The sequence below is a fragment of the Gavialis gangeticus genome, unplaced genomic scaffold, assembly GCF_001723915.1.
Source record: "Gavialis gangeticus isolate Ggan-Ray unplaced genomic scaffold, GavGan_comp1, whole genome shotgun sequence".
NCBI lineage: Eukaryota > Metazoa > Chordata > Crocodylia > Gavialidae > Gavialis > Gavialis gangeticus.
Genome location: NW_017729024.1, coordinates 97,272,105 through 97,295,842, shown reverse-complemented (window position 1 = coordinate 97,295,842; position 23,738 = coordinate 97,272,105). Strand labels below are relative to the sequence as shown.

Sequence of the window (23,738 nt, the reverse complement as noted above, 5' to 3'; positions counted from 1 at the left end):
AATTCAACTAATACTTCTGCTTTTTTTTTTTTTTCTCTTCCTTTACCATGCTTGCAGAAAAGACAGGCCTACAGGGAATGGATTGTCACTCACAATAGTAGTAGTAGTGATGATGATGATGAGTTAGGATAATACTTACTGTTACAAATGCATATATTCTTTGTCACATTAGCTGGACAACTTAATTACAATACTAAATGTTACTACTACTATAATTGCTATAAAAGTATAAATTGAATGTTTTAAACCGTATCTTAAAATTGTACAAAACTGTAGGCAAAGAAAATGCATAGTGGCAAAAGTTAAACACAGGAAGTATGTTCTAGATTAAACCTTATTACAGTAAAACAGTAGTAAATTGCATCAAATTCTAGTTTACTATTGTGTGTCTAGTTTTTTTTTTCCAGATAAATTTCTATAAAGTATATTTAAATAATGTTTTTCATTTTCATAAACATTTTCTATTTAATTTAGATCACAATTTGTTAGCCTCTTATAAATGTGTTCGGTGTAATCTTACTCAGTTGTACCGTGCTTATTGATATTAAAAATGCTCTTGAATATTTTATATTCTATTTATTTGATATTTCAAATATATTTTGTCTTCCTTTCTTTTGATAACAATAAATGTCTAAAATATATATAAAAATGGATTCATCTGTTCTGTTCCAACATCATAGCTCATATTTCTAGAACTACATTTTGTTAGATCTTCATGATTATCCTAGAAAGGATAAATCTAAAAAAAATCTTAAAAAAAATTAATCATTCTTTATTTTTTTCATTCATTGCAACTTCAGTGTATTTCATTTTTAAATATTTAAGTTTTTGCCTCCTTAGAATCTTAAAGTGAAGAAAATGTTGATCATCCAAGAGCCCTGTTACACATTCAAATTAAAACTTGATAGAAACCAGCTATAGAGTTGTTACACATTTTCAAGTACCAACTTTGTAGCTGACTGGTTCTTTTTGTAGCTAGACAGATATTTTTATGGCATGACAATTACATTGCATATGTGGCCAGTCTAAATTTACTGCATGAGTAACCAGTTAATTATGTAACATATGTAATGTGGCAGGGACCTTAGTCCTAAATTCTTACCTGACATTTTTCATTTTTCACATTCTATAAATTAATCGGTGTGCACTTATATATGTATTCCTTAAATGAATATAAATATAATGTTGTAAGAATGCACTGACATCTTGCGAAAATGCCACTGGTCTTATCAGTCTCATCACTTTTCTGTATAGTAACATGAAAAAACTTTAAGGTATTTCTGAACTAGTTAGAAGAAATGGAAGAACACTGATAACATTTTCTCAGTATTATATTGGAAATTTTGATGCTTTAGTATAACAGCTTTCTTTTTAAATTAAGTGCTTTATTTACATTTCTATACTTACAAGTTGACCTGCACTTTTTTCCTAGTTGTTGTTTTATGCTGCTAAATTTAGATGTATTGTAAAGAGCTTCTAGAGTGTGCTTTGTTTATTAGTATTTTTTATATAACAGACTTAGCTGGTTTGTTAAATATTGGCAGAATGACTGTGCTTTAAAACAAAAAGAACCTCATCATTAGTGCCAATTTAAACCTTATCACATTAAACAATGGTAGTTATTCCTATCAGTTGCATAAATGTTGAAGGAAGAATTAAATAACTCAACCTGGTGGGGGGTTTTCATAGCATTGACAATTCTTTTACATTTAGAAGTTGCTGCACAGTATTCAGTCTTGTGCAGTGAGCAAAGGGATGAACATTGAATTCTAGATAAAAGGTTGAGGAAATTTAATGTAAAAGCTCATTTTAGATGGTGCAAAAGATGATGTGCTTTGCACCTTTGATTATTTTTGTTACTGGAATTCTTAAGGCAAGTCCTGTGAAATGGGTTAGAGAATATATTGCACGTAATTACTTCCTTAAGATAGTGAAGAAAGAAGTATAGGCATATGTTAGACATCCATTTAAAATGATACAATGATATATTTAATTGAATAAGTAGTGAGAGGAGTAGGCATTCTTTAATCCTGAAAAACACTTTTAAATTAATCTTTCTGAAAAGGTTACCAGTATGCTATATTACAGTCAGTGCTATTAAGCAATAACTTTAAATCAAATATCTGACTTTTTTCTTTTCCATTTTAATATGTATAGTTGGTTTCATTACGCCAATATTTGTATTCACTCCAGTTTCCTCTTTTCTCTGTAGTAAGCCATCTGTCAACCTTCAGCCTAGCAAATTTAAGTTTCATAACAAAAACTGGGATAACTTTAAATAAATGGAAATGTAGTCGCTTTAAATTTGATCATACCAGAGTAGTTCTGTAAAAATTGCATGGCTGGTTCCAGGTGACTGATGATTCAGTTAAATTTGTATTATGCTTGGCCATCATCTCACAAGCGTAATGGTCCAACTCTGAAATTGTCCTTGGACCTAAAAGTAAAGTGTTTTTCCTATTTAAATTAAAGGTTGGGGAAAATATTCTGGCTAGTAAATAGACATAATTACATACAGAGTAGAAGATCATTTGCTTACAGTTGTGCTGTTTTTAGTGTCATTCTAACTATCACTGCACTTTTTTTAAAGCATTTTTATTGTACACGGGGAAAGAAGTGTTTGCATGCATGCAAATGTGTGTGAGTGTGATTTGCCTCATCACAAATAACTTTTTTTCTGAAGGCATGGAAGTAAACCTGTGATCAGTATAAATTGGGGTCACCATCCTGCAGGCTGAATCCCACCCACAGGTGCATTTAATGTGGTGTTGTAGTGGTGAGAGACATTCAGCGGCAGTTGCTATCTCCATGCCGTTATGGGAAGAAATGTCAGTGGGGGAGAGAGAGAGAAACAGAGAGAGGGGTCTAGTTGCGTGCGTGTGTGTGTGCGCACCTATACACACACATCTAGATGTAGGCAGCGTGTGGTGATGGATGGAGGCAGCAGCCACCTCCCACACTGCCTAGATCTATATGTCTATAGATATATTTGGGCCAGAGGCAGTGCTAGGACTCAACTAATATACATCTTTCATTTGAAGTAGTCATCAGAAATTTTCAGGGGTTTCAAAAGACTGATTCTTTGCAGTGTGAGCATGTATATTTCTTAAATAATAAGCTACATAAACCATTGGAGTGTAACTAGTGCATTTTATCAATTTGTATAATAATATAGTGTAATAGCCTGTTTTAATTTTCTGCTGCACATCTTCTCTCTCCGTTCTTCACTAATGTACAGTACCTCCACTTGAGGAATTTAGAAATAGTGCACTGTTGTTGCTGAAGATCCCAGAACTGAAAGTGAAGATCTTTACTCAGGCCACTAGATTTTCTTTCAGTAGCAGTGAAACCAATTTGCAGTTTAGATTGGCTCACTCGTTTTATTTACTACTTGATTTGTTTTGGGGCCCTGGTGACTTAATTTCACCTTCTAGCACTTCTCTTCCAGAGGTGAGAACTTTTCACTGGGGCTGTAAACCTCCTTTTAGATTTCCCCCCGCCCCAATACAGTACCTCTCAAGTTCTTCTGCATGCCCTTGAAGCAGCAGAGATGTCCTGCAGGCATCAGGACAGAATGCCAAGGGCTGGAAAGGTTTTCAGGATGTATATATGGGGTAAGCAGTGCTCTGTTGTCAAAGGCCACGGACCTGCTGTCAGATGCTGTCAACCCGCATCCTGCCAAGGACAGGAAAAGGTCAGGGGTGCCATGCAATCTTCAACTAGTGACACTTGAGCTGGGACTTCAAGTCAGACAGGTGTGTAGGGCTGGGCAAGTTCAAGAAGCTGCAACTCCTTTATGTTGTGTTTGACCATGAGCACAAACATTTTCAAGGGGAGGAGTCCCATGCTTCAGTAAGTCATGCAACTTTCAGAAACCCTGAGTTCCAAAAAGGCAAGAACAAACATCAAGGGATTAACCCTTTTTTTTCCATTTTCTTTCCCACTCTGAAAGAGTGTTTGCCAGAAGGGCAATGAAGGGGTGTTTCCCAGAAGGGCTCTGTATCCACTTCATTCCCCTGCCTCCATCCCTTCTACTATATCTAAGCACAAAGAGAATTCTGTTACTTCTGTGAAGTCCTGCCTCAGGCTGCTTCATAGTGGCAGGTGGGCAAATGGAAGTTTGCCCTATCGTGGAAAGGAGCTCAGAATGTCCTCATGCTGGCTCCATGTTAAAACACAAGGAACACTTCAGATCCACTTATTACTAGAACAGAAATACTATCGTGAAACTACAGGGGGTAAGTCGGAAATCGCTTTATATGTTTGAAATAACTGTGTAAAACAAGAATATTACCTGGTCACTCCTACAATATTTACTTAGCTGCTAGCCAACTTGGGACAACAGGCTTGTGTTCTTTTAGTCCCCCTGGGATGTTTGGAGGCTGTTCCCATAACTAAGGCATTTCTTACCTATACTTGTCTTTAATTGAAGGGCTTCCGAATGTCATGCCATTTTCCTTCAGTATATACCTAGGGAAAGGTCTTGCACGTGCAACACCAAAACGTTATATAATATCACAAAGGGCTTTGAGGAAAGTAAGGTTGGTGTAGCAGTACCCCACTAATGAAAGACCTGGTCACATTTTCAGAAGGTCTTATAGACTACACAAGTGAAGGAGATACTAAATACAAATTTCAAAGCATCAGACATTTTACTCAGTTGAATCCTTCTTGTGACTTGTTGCAAGAACAAAAGTTAATGGGTATAAAGAAGTAATGTCACATCCATGAATACTAAACATTCATTGAAAGATTTTGTCATTCAAATACCAGATAAGGATCTCTCTCTTCCAGAAAAATGAAGAAATCAGTAGCTCAGCATGCCATTATGAAAGTCAGCATAGCAATCTATTGGTCACTTCCAACACCATGAATATTCAAGAAGAGGCTGTTCCCCAGGCAGAGTTAAAATCTGGAACAGACATTTTCAAGGAAACCTTGAGCTCCTCTTTATTTTTTTCCAAACCACCAAAAATCTTCGGTATGGCAAACATAAGATGAAGATCTGTGTGTAAGTCTTTGAAAAATTATTCCACATTCCCTAGTCACTGTCTACACGTGTGTTTTGGTGGAGTTAATTTACTGTGCCCTAATATCGGCACGTGTAGACTCTGATACTTTACTGCAGAGCTAATTAGTCAGCTCCACAGTAAAGGGCACATGCAGGTGCACCCCTTGTTCTTATGGGATTACTGCTTGTTTGTTTTTCACTCAACACTGGTTGTCTTTTTCCTTCTACCCTCCCCTCTCCCTTTGCATTTTATATTTTCATTTCTCTCTTCTTATGTTCTGCTTTCGATACATCCTTTCTGAGCATCTGATTAAGTGAGCTCACAAAAGCTTGTTCTGTACACCAGTGGTCTCCAAACTTTTTGATCGCGCACCCCTATCAGTAAAAAATTTTTGAGCACGCACCCCCAATATATGTATATTTATTTATTTATAAATTATATACATATACTAGTGTATTGTACGTGACATATGCCTGTCTGACATATGGACCAAGTGAGGGTGCCAGTGTCAATTCGTATATTAAATATTAGTAAAGCTTAATTTCTTTCTTTTTTTTAGATAAAAAATAAATATAAATAGAAGTTCTAATATTTTCTTCCTGCACCCCAATGGATAGTCTTGTGCACCCCACTTTGGAAACCACTGCTCTACACAAGCTTACATACACAGCAAATCTACCCTGCCTTCTACCTGACTTTATACTAACATAGCTAACTACATTTCTCTATTCTACATACCTAGCATCATAAGGAGGATCTGTGTGTAGTCACAGCAAGGCCCCGGACACCATTTACACGGGTATTTCCATTCACAAATAATATGCCAAGTGTCCTGGTATCAAAAAGAAACTCATTCATGACTTCCAAGCTGCCGGGAAAGATTTATTGCAACAGATTGTTCAAAATCAAAAATCTTCTGAAAATAATGGAGAGAAATGAGTGGCATGAGCTGGCTATAATTGTACCACCTTAGCAAACATTTAAAACGATCCAGAATCTCTTAAACTAGTCATTTCCTGGCATAGCTCTTACATCGGCAGTTACTTCCAGTGGCTAGCATAGTGGGTACCATACATCAAATCAGTTCCTTGGGTGGGGGTTCTTAAAATTGTCCCACAGCTTTTCTTCCTGAGGACAGGCAACCTCCCCTCAATGCCCCAAAGCAAAATAACATTTCATTCCTTAATCACACCTGAAAATAAATGCAAAAAAAAAAGTTAACATCTAATTCAATATATACCTTTGTATGCTTCCAATGGAAGTGACCCTTGCAGAACAGAGAGAATAGATTTCTTATTGACAGCCATATTGGTGGCCGTGGACATACAGACTCAGGACATTTGTCGTTTTAGTTCGGTGCCTTGTCTACGATAGAAGCCAACACCAGTTACTTCAGAAGAAGGTGCAGGAAACCACAGCACAGGTCACAGGGGAAGTTTCTTTTATTTCCCATTAGAAATGTATATATAAAGTTAACCATAGTTTAAAATCTGGAAATATAAATAGTGTCCTGGGCAAAGAAGTTTCTGCTGCTTATCAATACATTTTACTTAAGGGATACAGAAAGAAGGAACTCTCATTCTTTTCCTACTCTAGTGCTGGTCCAGTAGGCACTTCAGGTACCCAAGGAAACTGCAGAAAACACCAAAGCACTTGGAAGCTAGTTCTCTCCAATCAGACTTGAGTAACTTACAGCTAATATCCTAGACATTGGACAAGGAATGCTGTTCAGCAATTCACCATTAAATTAATTGATACCTTTTCGTGTCCAGGCAAAACTCAATTGAAAGTTTCATTTATAGACATTTGAACTTTATTTCTCGTGGAAGTTCTCTGATTCTTAGTTTGTACTGTGCCTTGCAGTGATCAATGAGGTTCTGGATGTTATTGTAATCCAATAGTAATAATAAGCACAAAGTTCTGTTTTTTCCAGTTATATTAAAGCTTTAGTCCAGGATAGTTGAATGAAATACTGTAGCCAAGTACCACCGAAATGGAACTAACAGCACTAGGTGGGGTGTTTAGGCAGGTATTTTAGGTTATCCATCCAAATGTTATCAGGTGTCAAAAATCAGAATAATAGAAGAGACGAGCTGGTGTCTCACCTTACTACTTTCCATTTTCCTGTAAATAAAGAGTTGCAAGTTAGCTTTCCTTTATTGAGATAAGAACTACGCTGTTGCCGTTACGGAGGAGGAGAAAAGTCTTATCGCTCCAGATGCTTCTTCCCATTCTCCAAAGGGAATCCTCATCACAGGTCTTGGGAAATTGTTCTGCCATCATTTTGTTTTTCTCCTTAGTACCATACTGGATAGTTGTGCCATAAATTTATCATTCCCGGTGGAGTACACATACCAGTTTTACTTGGTCTATCCCTTGATGTCAAATATGCCAGGGCCCTAAGCACTCAATATTACTGAAAGCAATTTATTAAAATTCCAAACCAGAAGTTGTGCTAGGCACCTGGGAATCTGTTTGTAAAGGAGTCAGGCAATCTAATGCCACTGTGGGGAAAAATGCACCTCAGCTGAGGCATGAACCTCCTAAGAGGACTCTTTACAGAAGAATGAAAGCACTTTGCAAAGGCATCCTTCAGTAGGAAGGTTACTAGTTGGTTCCCAAAGAATTCTTTAAGTTACAAAGTTGTTTTTCCCCCCTCTATACAAAGCTGTAGCCCAAGCTTTTGCTTAGGAACTTCTAATTCTTATCCTTACTCCTGCTTTTATGAATCACTGCTGCTCTCTAGTTCTCATTTATGATGAATTAGGAGAGCATGCTTTGCAGCAGTGAAATGCTTCTTACCTGACGGTTTTCTTTCTCTTAACACTTTCTTTCCTCCTTCAGTCCTCCCCGTGACTGGGATACAGTTAATAATTTGAAAATATTCTAAAGGCAGACTTGGACATAAAGTTACTTGAAGATTATTTATTTATTTATATGAAGTCAGGTTGTCTTAATGCTAAAAAATGGATTGGTAGAGAATTTATGGAAGTTCTGAACAACTCTTCTGGTGGCCTGGTGGCCTGAGCTGAAGGACAGAGGGTGCACCTAAGGAAATGCAGCAGAGTGATGGCACCCTCCTTTGGCTGTGCTGTGCAGTTTCTGGAGCATACTCAGTGAGGGCCAGAGCACCGTGACTATGGCCACTTGATTCCCCTTTTTTTCCTCTGCCATTGAATTCAGCAAAGAGGAGGAGGGCAAATGGCAGTAGTACTTGCATCCTGGGCTTCAGAGCCATGCAAAAGCAGAAACTCTAGGAGGTGCTCAGCTGGTGATATCAGAAAGCATGTATGCTCCCGGCATGTATGGAACTCCAGTAAGAACTTCTGACATGCTGGTGAGCTTCAGGACCTCTCTAAGTGCAACCACCAACAGGGGTGGCTGCTCTTCCACTGCCTCCCTCCTGGATCTGCCCGTTGAAGGGCAGGTTTTATTTTTGGAATCTCCAGCAGGTTTTCCCCTCAGGTTCTATAACTGGGAGCATTAACCTGTTAGGGATGAGTGACAGTGGAAAGTGGCCAACAGAAAATTGTCTGGTATAGTACTTGCCCGTCCATTCGGTTAGCATGCATTTTTCAGCTACATGTGAAGAAATATGACATAATATTTATGATTGTTGTTTTTAATTTTTTGCAGTCTTCTTTAAGCTTGTTACATTTTACCGCAGTTAAAAATTATCCTTTTACCTTTGAAATCTTTAAACATCATTTTGTTTGAACATCTTGCATACCATTTGCAGTTTCCAGGAAAGCAGTGCATTATAGAAGAATCATAAAGTGGGAATATACATTCAGTGTTATCTTTCCATTGTGTGCAGCTTCCAAATCTATGGACAGGTTTCATGTTCTCCAAAACAATGGAGACAGAGATGTGTTGGGGTGAATATGCATATTTTTAATTATCCAGCTGAGCTACCGTATATATTGTCCTGCCAGAAACTGCATGTGCAGATGCACTGGGTGGCAATAGGTATGACTTGTTTAATGGCTCTCCAAATGCAAAAATATGGTGAAACCTCTCACCTTTCCAGGAAATGTGCATATTCCACTTATCCACAACGTCTACTGCACTACATGTAGAATTTATGGATTTGGTTTGTGTGCCTAGTTGTTCTGGGGTTTGTTTCAAAGATAATTTAGTCTGTCTTTTTTACATCAGTTTGGTGAACACTTAAACATTTGCTAAAATGAATGGGGTAATAAAACCTTAATATTTACAGAGAATTTATTTTCCTGGAATATTGGGTGTTTACACAATACTTGAAAAACCTACTGTTTCTAGTTTTGGTCTGCATCCATTCGTTATCTTTAAAGAAATCATCACTGACTGTTCTGAACCTTTCACCACTGAAAACGTATTTGGTCATAGTTAAATGGTTCATAGGAAGTTCATAGTCTACTTTTAGCTGAATAATGTAAAATGGGCTTTTAAATATCACATCATTCAATAGATTCAATTTGATTAATTTTACTAGATTTGCTCTGCTAATAGTTTTTTCCACTTTTTATTGGTAGAATCATTTATAACAGGTTTGAATCAGTATGACTAGTAGTTTTAAGCATTTTTGTTCTTGGAGGTATGCATTTATGTAAATTAACCATTGGTCCTTAGTGTTTAAATATGGCATTCTCACCAGGAAATTAGTAAGAACTATGGTTTTTCTAACAAGTTTATAAAAGTGGTTCCTTGAGCAATGCTGCTATACTGTAGACTAAAATATGAAAGTTCAAATCTTTATACATGAATAATTCAGTTTTGTTTGGGGAAAAATAGAATTATAAACATAAGGATGAAATTCTCTCCCCAAAAAAGTCTGTAGGAGTTCTGCCATTCAATTCTGTGGACCAAGGTTCCACCAGAGAGAATTTTTGACTATAAGGGATCGTTATTTTATTTTCTTAATCTAAGGTATGTTTTAATTTTTGCTTTGTGTCCAGTCCTTAGTTGCAGGTATGGAGAGTAGCTGAATAAAATAACTGGTATTTTGTATGGGAAACTGGAAACTAACAGGAACAAGCAAACATTACATCCCTTTTATTTAGGGAGCTGTCTTTGTATTTTTCTAGTGAGATTTGATAGTCATGTTGTTAATCACTACAGTTCTAAACCAGTGTAATAAAACTGGTGGTTTAATGGAACCCAAAGGTTCTTAACATTTTACTTGCATATCACGGATAAATTAATGCAGATTTGAGGCTGTTCTGGGATGTTTCCTTCTCCTCCAGAATTTTGAGTTCAGTGAAACTCAAAACCCTGAACATTAACGAAGGAAGAGTTAAGATACCAGTCAGCATATGCTAGGTTACATCCTATTACGGGAATAGCCGAGTTTTTAGTGGGGACAGAAGAGTCAATGATATGAGCTTCAAGCCTGTGCAAAAGAAACTTATGAAAATATTATGGGGAGGGTTGGTTTGGTTTCATTTGGCTTCTTTGTAATTTGAAGACTGTATTTTGGTTACCTCTTGTTTTAAATGATCCTACATTTGGATCGTTGTTCATACCCTATACCTTCATGAACAAATTTCAGGGCAATCTGACTAATTGTGCAGATGTTAGAGCACTTGCTTAGAAAGAGTCAAACTGTAAACAGAAAGAGCTGCTTAACCTAAACTGTAGTAGTGCTTATGCACCGATATAATGTCCTTATGTGGTTTTTTTTTGTCTTGTTACATTGCTTTTTTTTTTTCTGTACAAAACTATTGTATAGCAAAGAATAAAATCCTTAAGTCACACAGAGTGCAATTCTGTTAACTTGTAATAGAATTTGCTGGTATCATTTTTTTATTGTATTAATGTGTACAATGATTAATAACCAATAGTTAGTGGTAATTTAAGAGAGAACTGAGTTATGAGATGCACAAGTTTTTGGAAGCTTAAATACCAGGTCTCTTATTTCAAGCTCTGTTTATTTATGGATAACGAGTTCTTTAGTTTATGGAAAATAAAGCTATTAACTAAAATATGTAGAACTTTCTTATGTATTTACAAAGTGTTTATTGATAAAAGAGAAATGGCTTCTGTCCTCTTCTCAGCATAACAGGATCCAAATGAAAGGAAATGTCTTAGGATGTTAGGATGTCTTAGGATACGTTAGAATGCTCTTGAAATATCAAGAGTCATCACAAGTAAAGGAGCTGTGTAACAGTTGAAGCTGAAAGAGAAACCTGTTTCTGAATTCTGGATAATTTCTCATTTCTCTGAAACTCCTATGTCTGTTAAGTAAAATTAGGATTAGAGGGTCTCAACACTTGGAATTGAAGAGTTTGATTGTAACTAATTTAATTAAAATTAACTTGTGAATAATGAAAAGATGCATCTATAGTATTTGTGGAATCTATTATAAAGAAGTTTGGAAATTGAATAAATGAGATAGAAACATACTGTCCATCACATGACCTTCAGTAACTAGGCTATGTTTGACTGTACATCTCATCCTATAGATGTAGCATTTAATGATAAGATTTAGATCTTTAGAGTATTGTCTATGTAGAGTAATATTTAGAATTTAAAATACATTCTATAGATACAGTTTTATTATTTAGAAGCTACAGAACTCTTAAATGAAACAGTGATTCAAATGTGTTACGGTAATTAGGTTGGTCCTAATTAAAGGTGGGAAACAGAGTCCTTCTGATTAGTTATTTTAAACCTATTTCTTGATAAGAAATTCAGCTGTATTGATCTACCCAGACTGGAATGTACTGTAAATATGAAGAAATTTGAGTTTAGAATTCTATTTTGATTTGTTTTAGCACTTGCCAAGCCATTCATCATTCATGATAAGGAAAAGTCAGATTTGAGTTACTGTATTAACAACAGTCAACTTCATATAAAATTTTCTAAAGATCAAGTCTTTATGACATATATAAGGTGTCATAACCCTGTTAGCTGTATACTGATTTGTTTCTTTTGTGTTGTGAGTAGTTTTATTCTGCTTAGGAAAAAGGTTGAATTAATGTGATTGGTTAAAATGAACATGATTTAGATAATTTTTGAGTAGACAAAATGAAAAAACTATATCAATTAATATATGGGAAGCTACAGAACTTTTTTTTTCTCTTTCTCTTAGAAAATTGAAAATGGAAGATTTGCAAAGCTCAAATATATTGCACACGCAATGGTGAATGCTACAGATTTGTTAATGGTAACGAAAAGGTAAAGATTTTCCTCTCTCAGTAAAAATGTACTAATAAACCATTGCAACTTTATTGTTAATAGGATAAGCAACTGTACTTATTCCATGGTTAATTAAGGGTTGGCATGTGTGTGGATATGAATATGTGTATATCCAATATGGACAAAATGAATTTAGTATCCTGTTACTTACCTCATTCATTGTTCTGTCTGGCACAGAATGCATTATTCTCTGCCTTATATAGTTTCTCTAATCCAGGGGAGAAAGATGTGTTTGATTTCATATTTTTCATAGCTGAGACAGATGGTCATTTTATCAGACTGAATCAGGGCAGCTGTGTGTGGACTCAGCAATTAACAGTTATACAGCACATTGCACGAAAAAGAATAATGCAGAAGAGTTTTCTTTAGAGGCATAAAGTTCCAGGTTTATCGTAGAAGACATGGTTTGTGTTATAAATAAGTACGTGAAACTGAAGAACTTGATCTCCAAAACTATGCCTTATGTATATTGCAGATAGCTTGAGGGAAACTACTTGAAATAACAAACGGCTTCACTGCAACCAGCATTTAGATCCTAATTTCTTGAAAAAAAATTAACCTTTTCTATATAGATTTTTTTGTAATTATTTGTCGTACTTTATTTTTGCTAGTGGTGTTTTGTTTGTGACGAAAGGAACATTTGGACAACTGACATGTGAGTGGCAGTATACTTATGATGAGTTTACCAAAGAGCCATTCATTGTTGATGAAAGAAGATTACGTATTGAAGCCAAGGTATGATGGATGCTTGGTTAGTGGAACAAAATGTGAAAACATTATTAGCTATCATTAAAATCATTAAGTTATTTAAATATTTTTATGAGAAATAGTTCATTTCTAGCTGCTGGGCTCTCCCCTAGTCTGAGATGCATTTATAGCAGGCCAAGACTTATCATGACAGTTTGTCATGTCCAAACTAACTTCTGCTCTGACTGAGCTGGGAAAGCTGAGTATTTAATTTCTCAGACTTTAAAGTCAGTAAGCTGTGAGTCCCTTTTCTTCTCCTTTTCCATCCAGACGCTTATTTCCTGGAGGACAAGGTTTATTTAAATAAAGCATCTCTCCAGACAGTTTAAACCCTAAATAGATCTCTTACAGTTCTCCTTTTCTCTATTTGCTGCCTTCATGCCAAGTGTGATGGGCCTTGCTGTGCAGAACAAGCTAGTCATGTCCAGTCTGCTAAAATAGCCTTTCAAGAATTATAGAAAAGTACCTTACTTACCTTACAAAATTACTTCCAGCTCATAGAGGAAAGAGTCTGAACAGCCTGTTGTGGTCTCTAGTTAACCCAACATCCATCCCATCTCCCAATCAACTTCCATAAGCTGACACACCTCTAGAAAAATTGCCGAGAGGGTGTTCATTAATCCTCAACACATGAAATCCAAAAGGCAACAGTCTCTCCCCTGATCAGGGCTTCACTTGGAAAAATTCAAATATCTTTTCTAAATTCCCTGTCCCTTTGATTGATAAAGAGTCTAGAATCCTCTCTTGAGAGCAGGAAAAAGAGATTACTTTTCCATAGATTTTGTCTGTTGGATTTCAAGGGACATTGGGGCTCAGTACGTCTTAATAGGATGTACAGCAAAAAGGATCATAGTCTCAGAAGAACTGTCAGTTCTAGAACGGTTCACAGAATAAGTGCTTGTATGAAGTGTTGTGCCCTTATGTGAAGGCAGCAGTTAAATTTGGGTGAGGGGGTTAGCTGTTTGATTAAGGCTTTTATTACATTAAAATAGCATCTCAAATTTAGATATTATAAACAGTTAAATTTGTATTGATAACCTTTATGAATGTTTTACTGTTGGTGCACAAGTATTCCATATGCTCAGGTTTTTGGCATATTTTGGCTATAGCGTGCAGAAACTGTTGACCTTGAGATATTTAGGGAATAAAGAAGATGGACCATGCCAACTATCATTCGATTCTTCTCATTGCTTCCTAATTTCTGGTCAAAGTGGATTGAAGATCATAGTTTGTCAGCTTAGCAGTTCCTACTTCTTACATTAATTAGGTATCCTGTTAGTTAATTGCCAGCTTACAGTTTCATTATAAATGTTTCAACTTGTTTTACTTTACCTAAATAAGAAGCTATGCTCCAGGATGTTAAGCTTCTGGGGTCTCTGAAATAAATGGGAGGAAGTGAAGCCAGCAGGTGATGTTTAGGGGTGCACTGATAAAGATTTTCTGTCACAACACTGACAGCCAATTATTAACCAGCCATATTGGCTGATATCAATCCAATAACTGGTTTACAGGAATGCAGCCAGGCAGCATGGAGAGCAGCTCCCTGCAGGTAAATCTGGGGGGAGGGAGGGCAGAAGTGTGGGGTGGGGGGCAGGTTGATGCCCCCACAGTGAGGGAGGGAGTGGGGCTTGGGGGTGCTGCCCAGCTAAGGCAGTGAACGGGGGCAGGGAGCAGGACAGAGCCATGGGCAGCTCATCTAGGGGATCAGCATAAAAATGGTGGAAGGGGGCGCTTGAACTAAAGCTTGTCAAATGAGCTTTATTTAGTTCAAGCATCACCACCACCGTTTTTAAGTGCGGGAATGCTTTTAAATGGAGCAGAGTGAGGGTGGATGCAGACTGCTTGCTGAGGGCTCAGGGCTCTCTGCTCTGCTGCCTTTGCCCTGACGGCTCTGCGTCAGCTGCATGTCCCCTGCTTGCCTGGCAGTGGGGGCATAACTCACCACCCCCACAGCTGCCAGGTGGGCAGGAGACGCGCAGCCCACGTGGGGCTCCCAAGGAAAAGGCAGCAGCTTGGAGAGCCCTGAGCCCACAGTGAGCAGCAACCCATGCACAAATTGGGGGGGGGGGTGCAGATGTGGGGAGCTGTCCCCCTCCCCATCCCCTGCTGCATCCCCTGGATGAGCCACCCACTGCTCCATCCTGCCTTGGCCCCAGGTCCCATTCACTGCCTTGGCTGGGCAGTGCCCCAAGCCCCTGCCCCATTCCCCCTCTCACAGTGGGGCCCTTGATCTGCCCCACTCCTTTCTCTCCCTGACACCTATTCCCCTCCACAAACTTACCTACAGGTCACTGCTCTCCACGCTGCCAAGCTGCATTCCTGGCCACACGAATGCATGTGGCTGCGTGCACGTACACAGCGTCCAGGGGCCCCAGAGAGAGAGCATATTATATTTATCAGTGACATTATCAGCTACACTGGCCAAAAAAGCTGACAGCTGATGATGTTAATTTTCCTTTCATTGGTGCCGATCCAATATGGCACCAATATATTGGTGCAGCTCTAGTGATGTTTATATTTCCTTGGGAAATGGCACCTTTTGGAAGAGCATGGCATTTTCAAGATTTTTATGGCAGCAAGTATATCTCCTAAGCAAATCCAGGAGAGTTTTATCTGATCCCTTGTAGCTGTCCCCTGAAAAGTTTGAGCTCTGACAGATTCTTAAGCCTTCATTTTTTTTTTACCTTAGTGCACAGGATAAACCCACCAAGAAATTGCCAGAGAAGATAGTGTGAGGACTTCCATATAAAATCATTACCTAAGCCTTCTTCCCAGTACTTCACATCATTCTTCAACTCATTTAGTTCTTACCAAAGCTCACCACAACTACAGCATTGAGGATTCAGTGGCAAGTGGGAGATGGAAGAGCACATGAGACTGGCATCTCTCAAATCTTTCTGTGTAATTCAGAATTCAGAACACTAAGAATCCTACTTGGCTTTATAGCGTCTTTTAAGAGACAGTCACAGAATTTCATTAGTACCAACACATTCACCTGCCAGTCAGTCGGAGCATCACCCAAACTATTTATCTCCATTACAAGAGAATGAAAAACTGCTTTCTATCTATTCATAGTCTACCAAACTGGATTTCCTATTGTGTGAGTTTTGTGGTAACTGAAATAGAAACTGACCTTAGCTGACACACTCGGAGCTCATTTTCCCAGAGATTGCTAAAGAACATGTCTATTTCTGACAAGTGAAAAATAGCTAATTGGACAGGGTCCATTTACACGTTTACAAGACAGTATGCTATAACTGGAACATCTAAGTTGAAATGATGCATTGGCAAACGTGTGCGAGTCTCATCTGTTCTCCTGGAGACTCCCAGATTCCCATTTCCATTACTTGGGTTCACTTCTTACAAATTAACATTAATGGACTGTGCATATAGGCTATTGCTCAAAGAAAAATGAACTGTTACTTACCTGCATCATAACTGGAGTTCTACAAGACGTATGTGTGTTTTAAGGTTTGTCCTCTATTCCCACATTCCTAGTAGTCTGCTGTTGTAGGTGACTGAGAGGAAATGGTCGCAGTTGGTATTTTTTGTTATGCCTTCAGTGCATAAAAGGAGTTTTTTAAAGGTTTTTGTATGTCATATGGACACTGGTGGTAGAAAGACTCCAAATTTGAGCTTATGGCATATTACCTTATGGAGTATTCTGTGCACACAATAGGTAAATTGAGCATTGGACAGTACATCTCTTAGAACTCCAGTTGCTCAGACATACTTTCTCATTCACTAGGTTTGAAAGTTAAGTTTATTAATTGTTTCTTTTGTAGGAACGGGTTAAATCTGTGTTTCATGCCAAAGAGTTTGGAAAAATAATTAATTTTAGAACACCGGAGGATGCCAAGGTAAATGTAATACTTTAATATTAGTGTTGACCTGTTAAGGAAGAAATGCTTCATTTTTTCATATTTGTTATAGTGACAAGAAATATCTTAAGGACAACAGGTTCAAATTCTGTGTTTTTCAGAGCAAGTCATGAGATAAGTGTTGTTTGCCAATTAGAGTATAAATCCACTGTTTGAAATAATAGTGACTCTTAAATATCCTTAAAATGTACTTAGCATTCAGATAACACACTCTTGTCTAAAACATTTTGTGGATGTTAACTAAACAAACTTGATGACTCCCTTCCATCATTATAGTGGATATTTTGAAACCTGAAATTTCCCTTATCATTTGTGTATAAGGTATTACAGTATTCGCCATTTAAATAGGTTAGTGTCTTATGGACAGAAGTAAAACTATAGTTGTCTGTTAATTTGTACAGTAAATCAAAATACATCAGTAAAACCCTTAAGATACTCCTTCATACATAGTGTTCCACATTTTCAGTTTTTACTGATTTTTTTTTTTTAATCGATAAATTCCAGTTTATTATTATTATTATTTTTATTGAAGTTATTCATTTTTTACTGATTTATACCCTTTTTCAGTTCACTCAGTTTTACCAGGTACAGTAAAATCTCTGTTAACCAGCGTGAGTGGGGAATGGCTAGGGGTGTTGGTAAGCTAAAAGTGCTGGTTACCTGCGGTACAGGTTTCTGGCTGGACAGGGGGAGCAGGGTATGGTGGCAGTGGCTGCATGCAAGCTGGGGGAAGGGGCCTGGAGCCACTACCTGGGGGCTCAGGGCTCCTGGCTCTGACCCCAGGCGGGACAGGAGGGGCCACGGGAATTGCTCTTGGGGCGGGCGGGTCCCAGCTGCACCCTGGCAGCTCTGGCTGCCACCCTGCCCTGGGCAGTAGGAGCTGCAAAGCCCACTGGGGCCAGGTGGGAGAGCCCAGCCCTGCTCCCTGCAGCCAGCACTATACCTGGCTGCTCTGCACGGGCTTGTGGGGCTGGAGCCACTGCCTAGGGGTGCCGAAGTCAGAATCAGGGTTGGGTCCTGTCCCTCCCCCAGCCCCACAATGCATCCAGCCGTGTGCCACTCCCGCCAGCCCCTGGGCTGCATCATGGCATAATGCAGGCAGGTGGTGTCAGCTGCTCCTGAGGCCGCTGCATCAGGCTGAGGTGAGTGGGGACAATGGCACTGCCCCGAAGCTGCAGGCTGCTGGGATCTGCTGCTTCTGGGGCTGGGGTGAGCGAGTACAAGCTGCATTGTGCCCCTGGGTCTCCACTTATTTCCAGTCCCCCCAGTTCCTGCTGCAGCGGCCCTGGGAACAGCCAACACCAGCTTCAGAGGGAACTGTAAGTGGGTGCAGGGGGGCAAGGGAGGGTGGGGGTATGGCTTTTGCTGCTATGCGCACCCCAGGGCAGCTGTGGGCTAGGGGGCTGCAATGGGTGATCGTCCCAAGTGCAGATCTGGGGGCACACCCCCCCACGAAGAGCCTGACACAGCCCCCCAGCCTGCAGCCTTACCGGGGTGCGCTTAATGGCAAGAGCCATGCCCTGCCCCCCATCCCGCGGCTGCACCCACTGACAGATTCCTCCACTTTGCTCCCTGCTAGAGCCCCAGGAATGGCCATCGGGCTGCGCCCCGTCCCTACCCTAGTCCCAGCCTTACTCCCTCCCTCCCTCACTGCTGTGGGAACGTATTCATTATTTTCCCAGATTTAAACCATTTTTTTTCTTTTCTTTTCTTTTACCCCTATTTCAATTTGGTTTTTATGTTTGAAAGATAAACCCCAAAAAATTCCTGGATTTTTTTTAAATAACTGAAAATGCAGGACACTATTCATGTGTCATTACACATAGTTTCTTATAGTTGTGTTTACAGTTAGCTGTTTGATTGGAACCAATTTATAATGAAGCTTCTATTTTTGTTCATAATTCAGTTATTCTTTATAACACCTAACCCAATAGAAATCAACAACAAATCACTTGGTGCACATCTTTCAGAAAGAAGCACAAACATCTCATTACTTAGACTAGAAAAGAAACTGCCTTGCATTCTGTCAGATTACTGATTTGGCAGTATGGACAATGAGAAGTTAATAATATAGAAAAGCAAGTTAAATTATGAGGGGTTTTAATATGTTGGTCTTTCATCCATAGAAACTACAATTAAAACAGTTTTTGGTAAAGAGTAAAAATAAAAGTGGTGGAAATGTTTAGTTCCTAGCAGACATTTGTCTGCATCACACAACCCTGTGTAATGCTGTCTTCTGAAAAAAGTTTTTCAGCTCAGGTTTGAAGTACTGGTATAGTACCCAAACCGCATGACAACCTCTCTCTAGGAGGGAGAGGTTACCAGTGTGACACTAGCTACCCACCCTTACAAATGTTACATCAGTGTTTTGTGATTAGGGAAAAGAGACTGAAGCACTTGGGCATTTTACAGTGCCATGCTGCAACTCAGTGCTAGGGGTACCATATTCCAGTGAGAATGCATACACACAATCCTTGAAAAAGTTAATGGGAAATAAATAACGTCTTTCAAACACAGAATTGAATTTAAAAAATAAAGATTGTTCATATCCTCCACTAGGGACATTTCTCTATAATGTTGACTGGCTCTTCTCTTACATGCAATGGCTGCAAAACTCCTAGACTTGTTTGTTTATCTGACTTGAGCTGCAAGTAGTCACCTTCGTGCCACAATAAAAATTTTGTATGGTGGCACAAAATCCAAGCTAACTTGCATCTGTGCACTTTGTAGTGCCACACATGCTCAGATTTGTGGGTACAACAATTTGTGTTAATAGTTTGTGCCACCTTCTCACAGCCTATGTCTGTCACTTTATGGTGGGAGAGTGTAGGCAGCCTGGGGCTGCTAATATTTTCCAGCCAGATTCCCAGAGTGTGTTTTCAAGCTGCTATGCCCTGGGTCAGGGCATGGCTTCCAGGGCCATTGTCCCACAGAGGCAGGTCCCCTGACGCCCTGGAAGTGACAGGGTCCTCGCCCTGCAGACAGTGGTGACGTGCTTTTTGCTGATCAGTCAGATCAACTGTGCCAAGACCCACCCTGGCAGAGCTAATCCTGCAACAAAAATGATGTGTTTTTCACCTTTAGTTTCATCACCCTCAGTCTGCCATTTGTGCCTCTTACAAGGATTTTGCCCTTTCACGTTGATTACTGACGATGGACTGCCCTCCCCAAAACCAGTCATCCAAGCCACTACCCTTTCTATCTACGTAAAACTTATTTGTAGGAGAAGTCAATGTTCAGTGTATTCGTTGACTTGCTTGTACATTTATTTTACTATATGTAGATATGTATAAATGCATATTACCTTAAGATGTTAGTGTATTTAAATGAAATAGCCATATTATCATATTGCAGGAATCTCAAGCTTGTCTGATCCTGTCCTTATCCTTGCATTCCACATTCTTTTCTGTTGCATCTAAAACTTAAATTACAACACTTTGGTGACGGGAACTGTGTCATTCTGTCATCTGTGATTTGTAGGACCTATTTGGATACCATGAAATAGTAATAATGATTTTTCTCTCAGATTTGTGGGAATCTCTGCTGTTTTACACAATAGTAATGAATATCATTGTTCATACAACTGCAGATTAGAGAGCTGGATTCTTGGCCTAGCCAGATGATTTAGCAGTTTCCAGTACGTTGCCATGTAAGAAATTTGAGTTTGAATTTTAAGGCGTTTCAGTTCTGAGGCAAGAAGTAATATTATAGACTCTCTAAACCTTGTGTTGTGTTGTTATCCTGATTAGGAGCAGTGATCAAGCAGTGAAATATTTGACTCAGTGAAATTTTCTATTGCACTGTACAGCTTTTACTAACAATTTTTTCTCCGTTTTACTTCCACAGTGGATCCTTTCTAAATTGGAAGAAGTGAGAGAGAATCATCCAAAATTGTAATACTCCAAGAATCGTCCAGATTTGGACAATCTGAAAGGCAGTTCTGGCTGTTACCTTTTAATTCCTGTATAACATGTGAAATTGATTATCAGCAAAAAGAAAGTGGGGGAATTATAACAATTTTACTATAATAGCTTCAGTTTGCCAATATAATATATTATTGTAATCAAGTTTTACTTGCATAAACAGTTACTGTCAGGTAATTCTAGTGATCAAAAAAGTTTCTACCAAATTTTGGCTTGTTGGGGCTTTTGTACATATGAGTTCAAAGTATGTGATTCTTTAAAAATACACTGTATAGTGGAGGTGTTTTACCTTTGATTCTTTCACGTCTGCTATAGTATCTGAGCTCTGGAACAATCCTTATGATTTTATGTGGAACACTATCTTCTGGTGGTGATCAGATTCCCAAAATAAAAGTCTAGTTCTCCGTCCAATTTTCATACAGATTTCAGCCACTCTGCTGTATTAACATTTATTGACATTCAGATGACCTTATCAGGGAACAGATGGACTTATCCAGCACCAGTCCTTCAGCAAAAAGAAAATTAAGAATGACAGTGCTGACCAGAAGTGTGCAATTTAGATATTTAATTCTAGAGAAGCTTTTTATTAATAAATATAATGGAATTATTTTCTTTACTTTTTGTATATAAATGAACAGTTGGTGATAAATTTAAAATATAGTACCACTTTTAGAGTAAAGATTTTTATATGCTACTCAGATTAGCAAATTGCCTCATAAACCCACATCTTGCTAGTCATAGAAAATTGCATGTTAGTTGACCAACAGAGATGATGATCTGGAGAGGAGAGAGAGGCTAAATCTGTGCAATAATGTTAGAAGTATGCCCTTTACTTTAACTACATCAGATTATCAATGGACTTGCAACAGAAATACCAGCGGGTGTCACTGAGTTCTAAGAGCACTGTTTCATGTCTAACTATCCCTTGGATTATGCAGTAGCTCATAAAAAGAAACCTAGTAAATTCCAGAAGACTAGAGAGCCAATCAGATTTTATGTTAAAATCGTATTTCTATTAAAATAATTTACAAAGGTAATAGTAATTACTTCTTCACATTTGCTGTCTTCAGCCTTAATGCAACTAATTAAATGGTTTCTGTTAAATATTTCGTATTCAGTTGGAATAAATATGAGGCAGCAGGACATTATTAAAGAGAGCCTGTGGTGATGTCATATTATTTAATTTGTTTTCATAATGTATTTGTAGTAATGTTTGAGGGTGACTTAAAAAATAAAATGTAGGGGTCAGTTGATATAAAAGGTTAAGAGGAACTGTGGTATATGAACATATTGCTTAATCCAGATTTTGAACACTAGAATGTCTGATGCATGTAGTAAGTATCTACTGCCAAAATAATATTCTTTCCAAACCATTGTTTGGACTATGTAAAGCTAGTGGACTGCAGAGCTATTCCTCCTGAAATTACTGGTGGTGCTGGGTGATCCAAAATGTTGCTTTGTTGTAAAAGCTAAAGTAACTGGCATGCCAAACTGCAGTTGTATTTATTTAATTCATACTAAGTCTTGCCTGCTGTGTTGTGTAACCTTTCATCTGGTTACCAAATATATTGCTATATTGTAATTTTTCCCCAGAACATTTATTCTTTGCTATATTGAATGTAAATTGAATCAAGAGATTATAAGCAAGTTCCAAACTGACAGAGATTGTGTTACTCCATGCCTACATATTGCTTTGTAGCATAAGAAATTTACCCCAAGAGCATTTGTTCAAATTATAGTTGCCAAACTAATTGAGTGTTGCCTTACATGACTTCCTCAGTTCTACCTGAATATCAGATGGAACAATGTTTCTGGATGCCTATTTTTTACCCATAACATTTCTTTATCTTCAATCCAGCTAGATCAGCAATCTCTTCATAATCATTTTACTGCACATCTGCTCCTGAAATGTCTCCATTTGGCTTCTCTCAGAATTTTGTATATTCCTATTCTGTATATTCCTGTTCTCTGTTGAAGCCTTTTTCTGGTTTATCTCCAGACTTTGTTTGCTTGCATTTACTCTCCTGACAAAGTAACTCTTTCCAAATCCGGTATTCAGACTAATCAACTAACACATTCTTTGAGTACATCAATGCTTCCTTGATATTTATTGAATAATTTTAATGCTGGGTGTTTAAAATACATCCTTCAAGGCTATATAGGTATATTAAGCACAGGCTTAAGCTCTTAGTTTAGAGAATTACTATTTTTTCCCATTCTTTGTTATATTGGTAGAAATTTTAAATTTTTTTGATTGCATACACCCACACAGAATCTTCCTCAGAGTGGTCAAGGAACCTGGAAAGAGTCTTAAATCACCAGAAGTTTTCAAAAAGTCATTTGAAGGCCATATCCTGGTTTCAGAGCCACATAGCAGGATCCTACCACACCATGGTTTTCTAGAACTCCCAGTTCTTAGCACCAGATAAACCTGGGTATGCCTCTGTAACCTGGGACTTGTACGGTATCTTGACTAATCAGCCACTGTGGAGCAGTCTTACAATTATGTAATATCCTGGACCACCATAATGTTATTCAACCTCCAAAGAAAAAAAAAGTATGTTTTTATTCCACTACAAATAGATGTATGGGTAACAGAAGCTCCAATAGACCAAAAGTTAAAAAAAAAAAAAAAAAAAAAAAAAAAAAAAGTTCAGATACTTTAATAGTTTTGTTAAATACCAATTTTGATATGCAAATGAATGAGCGCTATAAAATATGCAAGAAACGTAAGTAAAACATTTTAAGTGATAATATCTACTTTCTTTTCTATAAAATGGCAGAATTTCATTAAGTGTTCTCTAAATTTTTTTCCCAACCTTCAGAAATATAAATAAAACCAGATATTAATGCAGCTTGGAGTATGTTCCTTTTGAGAGAGTTGGTTTTGTTTCCATTTTGGCATTGCAGTCTTAATAGATTTTTTTTTTTTTTTTTTTTGTCTGTGCAATCGCACAGAGTCTTCAGGTTACGGTATGAGTTTAGTTAAGGTGTGT

At 38.1% G+C, this 23,738-nt stretch overlaps 1 protein-coding gene across 2 annotated transcripts in view; it reads left to right on the top strand.

Annotated features, from left to right (window-relative positions):
• Window positions 1-23,532, top strand: part of VPS13A (vacuolar protein sorting 13 homolog A) — a 222,156-nt gene extending 198,624 nt beyond the window's left edge. The window contains exons 70-73 of one of the 2 annotated variants that reach the window (XM_019517426.1): window positions 12,085-12,170; window positions 12,803-12,926; window positions 16,724-16,798; window positions 20,666-23,532. In XM_019517426.1, the coding sequence (XP_019372971.1) occupies window positions 12,085-12,170; window positions 12,803-12,926; window positions 16,724-16,798; window positions 20,666-20,716 (336 nt within the window). In that variant the 3' untranslated portion in view covers window positions 20,717-23,532. Of the gene's footprint in view, window positions 1-57; window positions 620-12,084; window positions 12,171-12,802; window positions 12,927-16,723; window positions 16,799-20,665 lie in introns of those variants that run through there. The other variant, XM_019517427.1, reaches the window with a different exon arrangement.
• The last annotated feature ends 206 nt before the right edge of the window (window positions 23,533-23,738 follow it).